Here is a 17,353-nt window from a genome sequence, read left to right on the forward strand (position 1 = left end):
TCTTTTAGATTATGATTCATAAGCGCTCCATTCTCTAGACAGGTAAAACTCATTACCATCAGTCTCTGGCTCTTTCTAATGATTATATATTGCATAAAGACTGTAAACTCTCTACCATAGAGTCATAATATTACAACTGGGAGTCATACACTGTAAAGAAGCGTTATTCAAAGACTGGTTCAGGACCAAAAGTAGACCTTGGTTTTACTCTTTCAACGCTTTAATGACCCTGGTTGCCAATCTGTCGGCCCGTGTTGGGTTAACCTCACTGAGCCAATGTGAAAATCCACATTTGCTCTGGTTTGGTCATGTTTTCAATGAGCATGGGTCCCATGCTGAGAAATTTCTCATTGGTGCCTAGAGCAGCAGAAGCTTAAGGAATCCCTGGACAGCACAGTTCACAGTCATTATCATTATTCTTTGGCACCACATAATGATTACAAATAACAGAGCTCATTCGCTTAAGCGCGGCAATCATTTCACAAGTGGGATAGGTGCTTTTGAGAGTTTTCAAGCATACATCCAAGTACCACTGGTGATTACTGTGATTTTACATCACGAGGGGAAACAAATGCACAGTAAGATGTGGGCCTTTAGGGGCCTGGGTTTTTACTGCTCTAAGGTTCAGAGGTTGTTTTGAATGTCAATATATTTTTAGATAAATACAGACTCTGTTTCAGACTGCTGCAGTGTAATTTATTTTAAAATGTGTGCAGAAAGACTCGTACTCCACAGTAAGATGACTTGTTAATGGATGTTCTTGTAAGAAGAAAAGAAAAACAATAGCTGTGTATTTTAATGTATACACATGAAATTGGAATAAAAGCACCACTTCTTTGATGAACCTAATAAAGTGATTTAGCCAAGGAACTCCTCATATGAAAGCACCCAAACACACGCACACACCAGGTTAAAGTTTAATTCCAGCAACACACGAAGAGGAACGCAAGCACATGTAATTTGTCTATCACATACACACACACACAAAATAAACCTTCGTAGTAATGTTAATTGCAGTAAGGCATGCTTGGCTGAGCGTGTAAATCTGCAGAATTATTGATGAGGATTTTATTATGAAGTTAAATGTTACGCAATGGAAAAGGTACAAGTTTGAGCTTCCATGATAATTAAGAGCTTCCATCACATGATGTGGCTGCTGTTTTAGGGGCATCGCCAAGATGCCAAGAAATATATCCACCACCAGAGAAGGTTAAGGTATGTATGTTGTCTTTTGAACAGTATGTTGTCGACATAGAAGTGCCCTTGCCTCCATCTCCTCTGGGGATCATCTAATCACACACTACACAAACAGAAGACCTTCACCTAATCTGGCACTGCTTTCCTCCTCGTCTTCTTAAATGACAACTGACTTATTCTAATCCCTGTACAAACAATAGCTTGTGAAGTTGGTTCCTCATGTTTGAAGACACCACAAAGCTGAAACTGGGTAAATATTTGAATGCTTAAACACTTGCTTTCTTTTAAATTCCAAAGTGAAAAAAAACGTGACACCTACTGAGCACATTAGTTCCCAGAATTCAAACAAACGATTGATGGAGTGGTGATAAATCATCTCGAAACTGTCACTGACAAAGCTTTGTCTTTCGCTTTTTCTTTGTGCTGCCTGGGCTTTTCTCTTCCCAATATTCTTTTTTTTTTAGATAAACAGGTTGAGCAGCTTTTATCAAAGTTTTATTACAGAATCATCATCTACACTAGGCAGCACACAAAGGTTATTTAAGCCTGCACCTGAAAAAGTGCCAATGCTGGTGAGAGATTTTAACATCTCTATTTGTTAAACTGTTATTCTGCATTGTATTTTCTTTACATTTTACAAAAAAAAAAGAGGTAGGGATTGACCAAAATAAATCAGACTGTAGAGTGTACAGTATGAGCTCTGCATGAAATAGAAGTGAGAATAAAATGCTGTAGTGAGACAGACATTAAAGAAATATTTCATTGATTTTTTTTTCATTTTTTTTTTTTTTTTTTTAACTTGGCCCTCATTATTGTTCCCTAAACAACAGTACAGTTTCTTCCCTGGCTTTACAGTCTCAGATGGAGGCTGTTGCTGGCTTTCCAATTAATGACTTCATTGTCTCTTTCAGGATTCTCTGCGGCCCCTCCAGGGGGTGGGATGAATATGATACAGTGGAAAGGCTTCCAGTTTTGAGCCACATCGCCAATCCTCTAGACTCCACTTAGCTTTTGGAAATTCATATTGTATTATCCATCTCAGTGACAACCAGCAGAAAGGTGGGATGAATTCAGCTTCATATGGTCTGCTGTTGGGTCCTCTTTCTGACGTGAGCACAGAGAGGTGCACAGCGTGCGACAGTGGAAGTCTTAAAAATGTCCTTTAAAGGAAGTTAAAGAAACCAGTGAAAGAGAAACCTTTAATAAACTCAAATATATGAGGAGTTTTCATGGGACACGTGTGTCGGTGGGTCGGCCTGCAAATAACTAAATTGTAGGAACAATGTGAACTTAAATAATTATATTTCCGAAGCTGTCACAGACAGAAACTTAAAGAGGAGAGTGCGATGCTAATCCTTGTCTCAGAGAAGGTCAGCCTCACTGAAAAATAGATGAAATCTCTGCTCCTGCCGCATCAAAGATGGATGGAACCTGTGCGTCCTTGTGTACATACAGTACGTGCCTTTGTGCGAGCGTGTGTTGTGTGCGCACGTGGGTGTGTGTGACAGAGTGCGTTTCATCTGTGCTTTAAAGGTTGTCTAAATGACGTTTGGAAACACCATCAACAACGACGAGACAAAAAGCAGAAGGCGGTCGTGTACTCACAGACTGCATTTTTGTGACTGGACTCTTTGCTGGGCATCATCTTCACCCCTCTGGACTTTAACTCTATTGCTTTCTTCACTGCAGAAAGGAAAAGACACAGAGGTTATTGCCTGAAATATGGAACAGTGGCAGGAATTAAAAATTAGAACTGGAGAAAGAATTAAAGAACGCAGACGTGTGGGGACAAGAGAGGAGAATAAATGGGTAGATGAGCAAAGGAGGGGAGCAGCATTAAAATTTATTCCATCTATTTTATCCTAAGTGGCAGCACTACAGAGGATAACAGAAAATCTGTGCTACAACTATACTAAATTCCACTGAGAAGCAGACTTGGCATGAAAAGCGTATCTGTATCTCACGCACAAGCGCACAAACAGACCCACACGCACGGTTGAAATGAGAGAAGCACCAATGGCAAGAAGACAGGAAGTGAGGCAAGCGAGAAAACAGGCAGGCCTTGGATCACGGTGTCTTGTTTTGGGAATAGCCAATTAAATTTAAACTAGCACATGAAAACTAACATCCTTCTTAAAAGACACTAATTAAGCCTGATAAGCAGCCTGTTAGATGACAGGAAGGGTCCTGCAAGTCCATTCAGGTGATTTCAGACTTCTTATGTGTCCAACAAATGCCCTTCTTCGTTTCATCTAACACAGTTGTGATGCAAAACCATGAGCCACTTTAAGTGAAAAGGAGTTGTGTTTCACAAAAGTGGATTAGTTTGTAAATGTATCCCAAACAGTCAACACATTCATACAATTAAACGTCATGTAGGGGACAGGGTTGACACCAAGAACAGATAGTAGTAGTGGTGAGTTTAAAAGAGCATGGCATACCTTGGTACTGAGCACTGAATCCTTTTCTTCTGTGGTTGCTGTCTGACGTGAAATGTATCCGAAGCCAGTTCTTATTTGAGATAACCGGCGATGGCAGAGTGGTACCAGTCAGCCTGGGAATAAGAAAATTAAAAATAATCTTTATTAAAATCAAAGGAAAAATCCAACAGCCGTTAATGTGGGCAGAGGCAAACGTTAAGGCCTGCTGAGATGTATTTTTATAACTGGAGTGGAGCAGCCTGTCAATGCAGTAACTTTTCGCTACTTACCGTACTTATACCGTATTATTACAGAATCCAGCACAACAAGACGAGGCAGACGGGAGAGACAAGGCATGATGTAACATAACTACAGATGTTGCTGCTGCGGTTCCACAGTATTCAGCTTTGCCCACAGAGACCTGCTACAGTCAAAGTTGCAGTTTGGTGAAGTTGTGTGATATATTTTTATATATGATGGCGGTTATCATGCTGAAGGCTTAGACAGAGATAGATTTGTCATAACTTCCTGTTACAGTACAGACTTAAGGACTTCGAAGAAATTAAGCTTTTGGAGGAACGTACCACCGAGTGATTACAGACTGAAGCGTGACTGACCACTGTCATGAAATTACTCTTTACAAATATCGTACATAGAGTATTTCACACAATTTGTGATCTAAATTACTTTCTCTGAGGGTTTCTACATAATAAGAATACCTATAGTGAAACAGGTGTCACTTTAATTTGTCCCAAGAGATACAAAGCCTAGGTGTAATTTAAGGAGGTTTTTGCTGAATTGGTTTAGAAAATGCAAATGTGGGAATTGAATAAGTGATATTTTCCACTGAAAATATGATTACACCTGAACAATAGGGGGAGGATGTGTGCAGTTGTTTTGGGAATTTCCACACAATGCATTTCACCATGGGGACTATTCAACAAATCTTTACCAAAGAAGATATCTTTGCTGAAATGCTTGAACCTAATAATAAAAATAGCTTTGAAAATCAAGAGAAAGACATTCGGTAAAGCTGTCTAAATTATGATACAATATATATTGATTATGATGAGAAGGTGTACATTATATTTCTGCCTGAAACATCTATAATAAACCCAAATCATTACAGAAGAAGAATAAAATAGTGTGCAAAGAAAGTGAAGCAACAGATTCACATATTAAAAAAAAAAAAAAAAAAGTTTTAAAGCATCACCACTATGATGATGAGTTAGTTGCCTATAGTAAGTCTTACATCAGCTTTATCTCCCCTCACATATTGTTACTGGTGGCAATCCAAACATTTGTTAGAAAACAAATAAATAAATAAAAAGTTGGGGAAATAGTGCACCGAAACAAGAAGGGAAATGATGTAAACTGCCAGGAAGCCAATGTTCTACCAGCCTCCAGAGAGCAACAAGAGCCACTGTAACCGGCCTTTAATAATGCTGCAGGTATACTGAGCTGATAGAGAGAGACAGTGGGCAAGGAAGACACACAGATAAGGAAAAGGGCAGACAAAAAATATGAGCAGTGGTAAAAATCTTAAGTGAACTTGTTAGAGGACCTTACTGGGGGCTTATTAAATGAGACAGTAAGTTCCATCTCTGTGAAGATAATAAACACATCTGTAAACACAGCTGGGTCATCAAATCAAAAAAAAGACAATTGGAGAGAAAGAATAAGAGAAATGTGAGAGAAGAGACAAAAGAAGAGATGTGATCCCCTAAAGGTCATTTAACTCTGTAATATACACAGTGAACGGCTAGTACTGTAGAACTATGTATTATTTCATCATGGTCAATCAGAGAGGGTGGTTAAATAGGACTCTGTGCTAGCATGGCATAACAACACCAGATATGTGAGATAAAGTATGAAGACCGGAGCAAACTCTAAGGACACTTTTGACACTGTGTAGTGAAGACGGTATAGCAGATAGCCTGTGTGGTAGGATATATATTGAAGCAAATACTAAAAACGTTGACTGTTACAATTAGTATTTTTCACCTGGTGCTGACTTATGACCCGCATGTGTGGATCCGCTATCAAAACTCACATACTTTCAGACAGGCACCAACACAGCATCCTAAAACTGGATTTTTAGTTCAGTACAACTTTTAAATTCCAAACTTGCGCTGAGACCTTCTCCCAACCTAGCAAACCAGAGGGGAATGTACTTAGACAGCCTGCCTGGTATATAAAAAAAATATTTTTATGATGAAACAGATTAATGTTATATAAGTATTAGATTGTGCTGTTTGTCCAAGACTAAAGTCAGTCTGAATTTGAAAAAAGCAGGGAATAGGAAGTGACATTATCCCAAGTAAACAATAATATGCCAAAAAAAAAAAATAGTCCATTACAAATGAGTAGAGTAACATGTTAAGCAGAAGTAAAAAAAATACATTTACAGCTAAATATATAATACTTAGGGCTGTGGTAATAATGTATTAATGTAGATTCCTTTTAACTTTTTGATTTTTGACTAACTTGTTTGTGGCAAACATGTACAAACCTTAAATCAAGCCTACTAGTCCACTACCCTGTTTCTAAGTGTATTAACAAATAGAACAGATAAAAAAGTGTGATTAATTTCCAATCAGTCTAGTGCTTACTATGGAAATTATGTGCTTCAGCGTTGGAATATTTAATAATGTAGGAGAGTACACCTTATTTGGCTCTGAAACACAATGAAATAGAAGTATAGTGGGGGTGAAAAAATCCTCAATTAAACTGCAGAAAGATCAAAACTCTACTTCATGAAATATAGCTCATTACTGTCCATCACTAGAAATGTTCCTCTAAAAACCAATTACTCCTAAACTATGGCATTTTATACCAAGTTATTATCATAACTGCATGGAACTGAAATAAAATCAGACATTCTATATTCCAGAGCAAAACGATTACCTGCTCAATATTACATTATGAAATCACTGGTGGTATTGCTTTGAGCCTATAGACATGCAAAATTGAGGTTGCGCAATGGAAATGGCCAATGGTAATATAGCTTTTTTTTTTTTTAAAACTTTTTAATTACTCATTTAATATCTGGTCTGATACTACTGTATAAATATACAGTAAAACAAAACATGTGTTCACCAATTTTAAAGATTTATTTGTGTTCTTACTGACTTACCAAAACTAATGTGTCATCTAGTCACTACATCCATCTCAAACTGATTCTAAACAACTTAGATTAACTGAAAAGCTCAGCTACACTCTGAGCTGACTAATCAAATTCAGACTTTCTAGAGGGTGCTTCATGTACGGCAGAGGTCACAGTGCAGTATACTACAGTGTAGTTTTGGGGGATTTCTTTGCGGTTTCTACTATGCAGAACTAGTGTTAGATCTGAAGTGCACTCTCTCTGATTTTAGGTAATGCTGGGACCCAAATGATTATCCACTTTTCCCTTTTGGATTCTGTGTTATGCTGTCAGTTTATTTCATCCAGCTTGAAGAGAGTCTCAGAGAGTGTGCCTGAGGTGACAAGCTGAAGTGGTGAGTGGCACATGAAAGTTCATCCTGGTCTCTCCTACTTCCTGAAGCAGAACAGGCTTCAGAACAGCCTTTTCATGGCACCATGTATATTCATACTTGGCTGCCATTGTTAGGTGCTGGCGGTAGCTTCAACAGCATCCTGTAGTTCTTTTTGGGTGCTCAGTCCCTTGTTATTAGTCCATGATGCAATGTAACACACATATGCATTCAAGGATAGCTAAGGCTCATTGAAATCTTGCTTTGCACCCTCTGCACCAAAGAACAACTGGCAGCTATATCTAAAACAAAGGCAATTAGACTTGGAGCTTTTTTAAAAGGCATTTCACCATATATCTAAGTGACCTCTTTAAAATGTCTCCCTTTTAAGTCTGCAACACAATCCTATGATGTGCAAAGATTTATTTATTTTTGAGCCTGTATTTATTTATGTTTGTGAAAGAATTCATGCAGTAATACTTATTTGCAGTCATAAGCAGTGGCGTCTTCGAATTAGGGGCAGATGGCGCTGCTGTGCAGATGAGGATTATCAGGTTTTATAAGTTTCCCTGAGTCGAAAATGTTGTTGCCCATAGGTTAATAAGTAATAAACTTTGTCCACAATGAAATGTCCACATTTGATGAAGGCAGTATCCTCTGTATACAGTGCACTTTTTGTAATGTAGTTTGTTTGTGAATAGTTCATTGTGTCTGATGCTGCGTCTCTGTTTCTGCTCGGTGGGGCACAGCTGACATGGCCATGGCCTGCAGTGTTGTGGATTGGTGAACTGATGCGCGTGTACAGCACACACTTCAGTTTGGGAAATGGGGCCTGAAGTTCAGGGCCCCAGAGTGCTTCTCATTGGCTGATGTGAAGCAAGGTGCAGGGATTGCAAGGGGCAACCTGACTACATGGCTAGTAGTGTAATTTAGGATTTTACCACTTGAGCAGAAGTTAAAGATAAAAGGTTTGGGACCACATCGACCGCAGGATTTGAAAATCTTTCAAGAGGGAAAAGACAAAACTAGGTCATTCAACCAGGAGTGGTTTAAGTGGAAAACTTGGTTAACCGGGAGCTCGTCAAAATTGCACTTGGTAAGTCTAATTTATTTTTTAATCTAAATGGAAATGATGATATAGTTTAGATATTGTTTGAATTATAGTGGAATTTGTGTAATGCATAATTGGTGATACATGTGTGGGTGTGTCTGGGGGGACACAACCTGACAGCTGTTTATCTGTCTGGAGGTGAAATGTTTGACTGTGGTATGTTGTGACATTGTATATTGATTGCTGTGTATTGGTTGTGTGCCGTTCATGCCATGAGTGGTGCATTGTGTTTATATTGTTGTCACGTTGTTGTTTCGATCTTGAGTATTTGATAAAGTAAGTTATCGAATGGGTGGCACTATTGATATGATAATATCAGAGTGGCTGATAATATATGTCATCGGATTGGCATTGTTTGTGTGATGACATTATTCAGCTGCAATTTTGTCGTCACTTGTTTGTTGTCAGGTGCTGTGGTCCCCTCTCTCACTTACTACTGTGTTTGTTTTATTTTGAGAGAATACTGATTATGATATTTATGGACTGCATTATAAGATTTTCCTGCATGGTCTCACCAGAATCTCAAGTCAAAATCGCTACTTGTCATAAGCACAAATGTCAGATGGAAGCCCCCTTTCCTGACTCTGGATATGAGACACTTTTGAATTTATATACTAATGATACTGGAAAGGACTACACAGACAGAATCACAAAAATAAATGTTAAAATGAAACTAAGTTCAAGTAAATGACACAAATAAAGTAACTGTCAAAAAAATAAAAATAAATAAGTGCAGGGCAATATGAAAAGTCGAGCGAGAAACGGAGTAAAAGTGCAAGATGCTGCATCTCTTCCATTATTCATGGTGATCGGCCAGCTGCCTGACACTAGAGTGAGAGAGAGGGACAGGAGGTCAGAGAGGAGGAAGAACGAGAGATCAGACAGAAGTGAAAAGAAGAGCACCAAAGAGGCAGGAGGAAGAGAGAAGGAGGGAGAGAACGATGGAAGTTTAAAAGGAGATGGTGAAAAAGAAAACAAAGGCTGCATCACAGTACTTAGGTGGCAATAGAGACGAAGAAGAGAAAAGAAACATGAAGGACAGGTTGGACGGAAAAAAGCGAGTACCTACTCGCTAAGGGAGGACAGAAGCAGAGAAAACCCACATAAATGAAGCTTGCAGGGAAAAGCAGGGGATGATGGATGAAGAAAATGGGAAAGGAGGTGAAAGTGGGAAATTCACTTACATGAACCCGGGGAGAGAGGTTAGACTAGCTGTGGAAGAGGTCAAAAATGATGAAAGGAGAGACAAGGAGGCAGCCCTAAATGAGGTTGGACATTACAAATAGCAGATTCCATTGCTGGAAGAAGAAGAGTGATGGGGGGTGAATGAGAAAAAGAAATGGAGGGGGACGGGGGGGAGAAATAAAACACGTAAAGAAAGAACTCACAAGGACAAAACCAAGAGTAAATCGTAGAAGAGGCAGAAAAGAGAACTAAAGCTGCTGTGATGAGTTCACAGCAGAGAAGAAAAGAGGAGACGTTTGACAGACGTGTGGGAAGTAAACCGGAAAAAGGGAAAAGAGACCAGGAGGAGGTATCCGTTTTTCTACTGGCACTTCTCTATGATTAGACCACCAGCTTTGTGGTGATATATGATCACACAGACACAGATATACGTCCACTCCCACTAGCCCACTGATGTTTTGGCCCTTACCCTCCCTACTGATTGCATCGCTGGCAACACATTATCCTAACTTAATTCCACTTTGGCACTTACTGCTAGTCCTGTGGATGTGAACGTCTACAAAATAGCAAAATGTAAAAATGTAATACCAACCATGTAAGAATTAATATTAGGTAGAAAGTCTGAAAACTTAAAGCACATTATCTACAACAGATTGTTGTTTGCTCTGAGTACAAAGTACAAAGTACAAGTGCAAAATTGTGGTACACTGCTACATTCACTAGAAAGCACAAACAGAGAATCATGCAGCCAGCAAACATCATTGAAAATGTAAATGCGAGGCAGGGCAAGAAAGGTATTTCAAAGTGGTGCAAAGAGTTCAAGAGGGGACTAGAAAAAGTTGAGCAATACAGAATAATGAGGAAGAGTAAAAGAGGAAAAAGCAGGGGAGGATCAGAAAACAGCGGATTTACAGGGGAGGCTGGAAAGAGACGTAACAGAGGGAGAAGCAAAACAGATGAAAAATTAGACCATGGGAGGAAAAATGGTGAAAAAGCCTGAGTTTATTTCTTAGTCAGATGTCGCTGGAAAGGCTCTGAGGATGGACGAGGCTTATCCAAACATGCTGTGGGCTTGCTCTTTGAGTTTTCATTAAATATGTGAGCGAGAGGGTGTGTTCAAAAGATCAAGGAATCACACACCTAAAGCTCACTGTGATAACTGACAAAGGTCCTAGAAAGGAATTCAGGTTGTCAGATTGTTCAATGTTAACATTTATAAATTCCAATGTCAGTTCTGACTTGGACACAGAAATAATGTTAATAATAATGATGATGTTATTAATATTAATAGTTTCATCCACTTTAAGTCACTCTGGCTGGTTATATTTGCCTATATTGTTTAGGGAGGTATGGTTATACGGTTACAGGGGTTTAAGGAATATGACATTTTGTTGTTTGCAGATGATATCGTCCTTCTGCCTCTATGATTTTCCTCAAGACATGTGATTTGTTTAGGATAACAATCATGATGGAGACCCTTACTGATTGCCTGCACAATGAAAAAGAACTGATTTATTTTGGAGTTCCAACCACAGACATCATCAGCATCATCATCAATAAAATGAGAGTCCCCATCAAGGAAAACGAGGGTGGCTGGAAAGTCTGATGAACAGGAAGACAGTAATGATTGAACGAGGTCAGATGGCACAGGTTTGGCAAATGATAACGATGACTTTCCAGCCGACTGAAAGCGTCTGGGTGCAAGAGACACAGCGAGGTACAGGTGCTGCCTGTCCTATCTGAGATGGGGTTCTCATAACACTCTTGGGACATCGAATGAATAGAGCTTGTCCTTTTTAAAGGACTAAAAAATGACATGGATAAGCAACCAGAAAACGGATGACTTAACAGAAATTACATTACTTCTGCTGTTTAGTTTTGTAACGACCAATAAAGTAATTAGTAATAGTGTGTGTGTGTTTGTGTGTGTGCGTGAAGAGGAAAGTCAGTGTAAATATATATATTAAAGAAGAATAAATCATAGTCATAGAAATCATCACCAAATACATTACATTTCTTGGTTATACTATATAGTTACTTTAAAATCTTGTATGCTACAAGGCTGGTAGGAACAAATCATTAATTGTTTGCGTAGACTGACTGAAACAGGGACATGACCTCTTGCAGGTGTGCTGGATTAACAGCTCCAACAAGCCCTGGTTTGTTTGTGACATTTTCATTGTGTGTGGCCACTGATTTAACGGAATAACTAACACTTATCGGCTTTTTTCATTTTGTTAAAGGAAAGTCCGATTTGTTAAATGCTGAAATATGGGAGATTCACCCACTATTTTGAAATCAACATCAAGAAAACGCTGCTTATTAAAAAAAAGTCTTCAGTCCCGGTGATGATGTATCATAGTCAGTTCTTGAGAGTTCAGCTGAGGCAACTGGATTCAAATCAATGTGAATAATGTAGGAACTAAATATGATGCCAAAGGGGTCATGTCACTTGGATATACAGCAAGGGCATCTGCTAGAGTAAGGAGTCATTCAGTTGTAGAAAAGGACAGTTCTAACCCTGTTTTTTTTTAGACTAAGATTGAGAAGGAGAGAGGGGGTAGACAGTGGGCAGGGTAAGGGAGAGAAGAAGGGATTGCCAGAGGGAGAGTTGAGCGTGCAGAGAATATAATAATAATAAAAGAAAATGTGTGAGAGGGAAATAAAGGAAGCAGAAGTGGTGATGGGCAGAGGTTAGGGTGCAGAAAGGGTTGAAAATCTGCTGTAAACATTGCATAAAAATGACAAACACGTTTCATTTTAAGGTAATATGAGAGACATTTGAATCTAAACACAGCAGCTGTGACGATGTGACAGACAAAAGCCAATATTCCATGAAGAATTGAAAAGAATTTCTTGAGGAGAAGCTGGTTATGGGCTCCTTTATGTACCATCGGTGTTCTTTCCTCTTGACAGAATATACACATGTGCAGTTTGACATCAAACAGATCTGATTTAAGTTCGCAATATCCACACAATGACAACCGCTGCCGCTTTAAGAAACCGGTTCCTCTACGTTAGACTCTTGAAAAAGACCTCTTTCCAACTTACTGAGCAGGTCACAGTTTCCACAGATTAATCTGGATCATCTAATTCTTTTGTGGAAAACAGGAGCGAATGAATGCACTGACAGGGACTGATGACCTTCTCAAATGCAAACAGAAATAGCTGCGTGACCTGTTGACATTTCACTTGCTAAATAGAGAAATAAAAATGAAATAAAAACGTACTCACTCTACGTCATACAGCGTGATAAAACCACTACAGCAGGCACAGGGAACGAAAACACTTTGAGGTCCTATATAGTCTCTCTGTCTCTTCCTGACCCTGTCAGCCATTTCATCTCTCAGTTGACTGCTCTCATTCATTCACCCACCCTCTGTGGAGCCATTTTCTGATTTCACCAATAATTCTGTAAACACAAAGTTCACATGAAGTTCACTCTTTTCTGGGAAGGTTTTTTTTTTTTTTTCTTTCAGCTTGGCAAGTTCCTTGCATGAAACCTGGATAATGTTTGGACAATGTGGGAAAATTAGACTAAGGTTGTAGAAATGTAATGACCCGTGGCACATGTCAGTGGAGGGGATACTTTTGGCAGCAAGTGAACATTTTGTGCTCAGACGTGATGCGTTAGCAGCAGGAAGCAGGAAAAATGCACCAGGGGAAGGATTTGATTGCGTTTGAGAAGGGCCAAATTGCGATGGCTAGGCAACGGGGTCCGTGCACCTCAAAAACTGTGGTGGGGTGTTACAGGTCAGTGCTTATCGAACGTTGTCAAAGGAAGGAAAAGTGGTGAACCAGGGACAGGAGCAGCCAAGGCTTGTTGAAGCATGTGGGGAGCAAGGGCCCGTCTGTGTGTTCAGACCTAAAAGACGAATGACTGTAGCTCAAATTGCTGGAAAAAGTTAATGCTGGTAATGGTTGGACTAGAAAGATGTCAGAACACACCGTGTATTACGGTTTGTTGCTTAAGGGGCTGTGAAGTCACAGACCAGTCAGGGCACCTATGCTGGGCTGTGTCCACTGCTTAAAGTACCTAACAAGGGCAACCATCATAATGATGGTTGGGTGCACATGAGTTGCTTACCCCGGGAACATGTGGCACCCGGACGCAAGGAACATTCCCTTGCGGTCCGTGTGAACATGAATGCAGGCGATATTGTATAAAATATTTATGTAGAATATATAAGAACACACACACACACACCACTTATATCTGCATGTGTGCGCGTGCACTTTGTCCCGTTTGTCAGCATGTGTGTATACGTGACAGCTAGTCAATCTGACGTTCAACCTGCCAGCAAGCAGACAGGAACATGAAACAGGAAATTGCTTTTGGGACAGCCAATCAGAAAAAGCTCTCCGTAAACAGGAAGAACCCGTCACAGTGGTCCTGTCAGTTGTCAGTCATTGTCACAATGACCTGCCCTCGCGCTTCAGTAAAAGTGTCAGTCATTACTTAATCCCACCTCTTGAGAAAAGTACTTAGAAAAAAAAAAAAAAACAACATCAGATTGAGCGTGGCAGAAGAACATTCATTTAGCTTCCTAAATATATTATATCACTATAAAGGTTTGGGCCCAGATCAATGGATTTTCATTAAATACACAATATCAGGGTGATGAAACATTTCTGGTTTGAGGCTGATTTGGGAGCTTTGTTGTATAACCTGATATCTCTTCCTTTTGAATCACTGGCAATGGTACCACTATTGTAATGGGAAAAAAATACAATAAAATAAAAAAAACAGCATCTTGTATGTCTTTGTAGTCGACACCATCTTGGCTGTGGTGCCTAATTTCACAGGATATTATGGAGGCTCATCAAGCAAACTGCCAAATTACCTCCTTCTCTTGTGCAGTACTGGGTTTCTTTTTTTAGCAGACCAAATGATGTTAAGCTCTTAGAGATATTTAGACCAATAACAGGAAATATGAATGACGCAGTCACAAGGCTTCAGCTGCTGCAGACACCATTTCATATGTGACAAAAATGCTGGGTGTACATCCTAGTACACTCCCTATCTTTCCCTGCATTGCAGAGGGTGGGCTGACAGTGGTCCTTGAATGTTATACTGTTAGAGCCAACCTTTGTGCGTGTGTGTGTGCGTGCATATGTGTGCACTTGCGTGTGCAATCTGTCAGAGCCTAGAGAAACGATCAACGATCACCCTGTCAGGAGGCCACTTAAGACCTGACACAGAGACACACTCACACACACACACACACTCACACACACCCGGTATCATGAGAATGCCATGGCTGATGTGTACGGCTCGGCCGGTGACAGCGCTAAACGTGCAATTATTCTCCATTCCTTTTGTTTCCATCTAGTGCTATTCTCTCTGCCTCTTTCACTTCACTTATTTATCTGTCGAACTATTCATTCTGTGTCTTTGACAAGTGATGCGCAATCAGGATTTTCGGCACATGTACGACTCCAATTGCGTCCACGAGATCATGAAAACATGGGGAGGTTTAGGAATGCATTGTTTGGACAGAGAATATGAATCTTTATTAATGAACGGTTTTGCTTTTGAATAAATTTTTATTTTTTTTTTTTTAAAAAAACACGTTACCAGCGTTACTTTGTTACAGCTCGGGAGATCCTCTGGGACAAGTCATAAAACTGGAGACTGAAGAGGTGTTTAATTGAATTTTTAAACAAAGAATTAAAGAAAGAATGAGGGGAGATGATTCTCTCCATTACAATAGAAAAGCTTTAGCCAAACCTATCATATGTTTAGACACTGACTTAATTGGTTGGAGATGAACAATGTCAAATCTGTCTTTAAAATGTGGTCTTCCTTGAAAAAATGTGGCATACAATAAAAAATACCATAATCTTATTCCTTATATGCACTGTATTTGTCACTAACTGAAACCCTGAATCCACCCAAAAGTCCACAGTCAGCTAAAGTCGATTTCTGACCTGTTCAACCGGCCTCTCTGTGGTTATTACTGTGGGAGGCCAAACTGCTTTTCCACATTCCCCTCACCAGATTTTCCCAGCAGTTACGTCAACTTGAAATGGCGACAAACCCCTGCACGCTCGGCCATTAGTCTGCACCACTACTGCAAAAGCTAACATCTGAGCCTTCGGTGAGTGGATATGTGCGACACGCTCTGAACAAACGGACTTGAACTCCGACGGCGCTCTAAATTTAAAAAGCAGAGTGTGTTCTGGCACAGCCGAGTGCCAGCGGTCCAACGCAACTACATGAACTGAGAGTGAAAAAACACAACAATTTATCACCTTCCCAATGGGATTTGAATAAATCAGGAAAATCAACAGGACTCCTGTGCAGCTAATCAATCAGCGGCTGTACCTGTCCTTCCCAACAACATCATTAGTCCTCTTTTAATATTAAATGCCCCTCTTGAAAGAATGCATGTTAGGGAAAATTGCAGTGAAAAACAACAAGTGTTCTTTTAATATTTACAAGCTAGTCAACTGAACAATTAAGCCTTTCGGCTCCTAGTTCTTTGAAAGTGGCATCCTGTGTCCAAACTGAAATTAGAGGCCGATGAAACTTTGTTTTGATGGGCTTCTCTGTGTTATATTCTTTCTCATTCCTTAGATTTAAAAAACACAGGACATATTTACCCACCTTTCAAATGTCATTTGTGATTGTACGTGCGTATGTTTGTGTCTGTACGCCTCCACTATGTATTTGTATACCACTCAGCACATGTTGCCTCAGTCTCACAGACATTTTTTTCGTCTTTTTTTCTTCTTTTTTTTTTTTACTGAGCCTTGTATTCTCTGGATGAGAAGCGTCTCACCATATGCTTGGCGCTTCCGTCCCGCTGATTTCCAGGAAGTCGTATTTGTCCTCTAATAAGAAGTCATTGAAGACGAGGGCTATTGTGTCCCCGGGTTCAGCGAGGATTGACCAGGTGCAGTCCAGGTTGTTTTCATACTCTGCAGGGTATCCGGGGCTGATTATCGAACCCGCGGTGCCTCGCAGCGTACCACCACACGCTCCCTCCGCTGGGCAGGGAGAGAGACAGAAGAACAAAGAATGAGAGTGAATAGGAAACCTCCAGTATACAGTACATGACTTTATCCTGTGACACTGACTCATTTTTCAGGGCTTGCTTGCTTGTGTTGGCTCGGATTTTCAGTTTTATTTCTTCTTTTATTTATGGCTCATCATTTTCCTTCTCTTTCTTTCCATGTGCATCATGATAACGTCTTGATAAATAACCCAGCTTTAATAAAACCGTTTTAGTACATTTTTTGTTTTCGTACTGGAGAACTTCAATAGCTTTCTTACTGCGAGGATCAATACATAATTATTTAATGATTTATTAACAGGCACATCAACCATGCACACAACTGCTAGAAATATTACAACTACGCTTACAACATTTTTCAAATCTATTTTCTATCACCTCATCTGACCATCTGCCACATGCTGAACTGAGCTGTTCAGTGAAATACTGGCTCTGATGATGGAACCGTGGACGGATCCAGTCTCATCTGTTGACCAGTGATCCATTAGGAAGGCTTTACTTGAGAATTTTGAAGTACATCTGGTTCATATGATGGATTGTTACATAATTAGACTCAGACCTTTCAGTGCTTTAGAAGTAATCAATACACCAGGGCTTCCCATCTTTCAGCTCCTGACCTCCTGTTAAGGTCTTTTAGTTCCCATGGCCATTGCAATATTACCAAATGATTTTTACCCCCAGTGATGTTTTATTTGTGGGCACTGAGCATCTGTACAAGTGCACTTCAGTTCAACTGAACCAACTGTACTCCATCACGCGTTCATATAATGTACGCTGATCAGTTATAACATTATGACCACCGACAAGAGAAGTGAATAACAATGAATATCTCGTGATAATTCACCGTTCTGATAGGAAACGTTTGGACCTGGCATTCGTGTGAATGTTACTTATACCCCCCCACCATGTCACTTATGGTGCATTTAAATGATCATTTGTTAAATA

The 17,353-nt window shown here is 39.8% G+C and overlaps 1 protein-coding gene across 1 annotated transcript in view; it reads right to left on the reverse strand.

Annotated features, from left to right (window-relative positions):
* Positions 1 to 17,353, reverse strand: part of LOC125005839 (CUB and sushi domain-containing protein 1-like) — a 372,481-nt gene that overhangs the window by 168,833 nt on the left and 186,295 nt on the right. Inside the window, exons 5-7 of the mRNA XM_047581471.1 lie at positions 16,175 to 16,382; positions 3,639 to 3,751; positions 2,803 to 2,880 (exon numbers count right to left, since the gene is read on the reverse strand). Coding sequence (XP_047437427.1) covers positions 2,803 to 2,880; positions 3,639 to 3,751; positions 16,175 to 16,382 — 399 coding nt within the window. The remainder of the gene's footprint in view (positions 1 to 2,802; positions 2,881 to 3,638; positions 3,752 to 16,174; positions 16,383 to 17,353) is intronic.

This window comes from Mugil cephalus, chromosome 3 (assembly GCF_022458985.1).
Source record: "Mugil cephalus isolate CIBA_MC_2020 chromosome 3, CIBA_Mcephalus_1.1, whole genome shotgun sequence".
Lineage (NCBI taxonomy): Eukaryota > Metazoa > Chordata > Actinopteri > Mugiliformes > Mugilidae > Mugil > Mugil cephalus.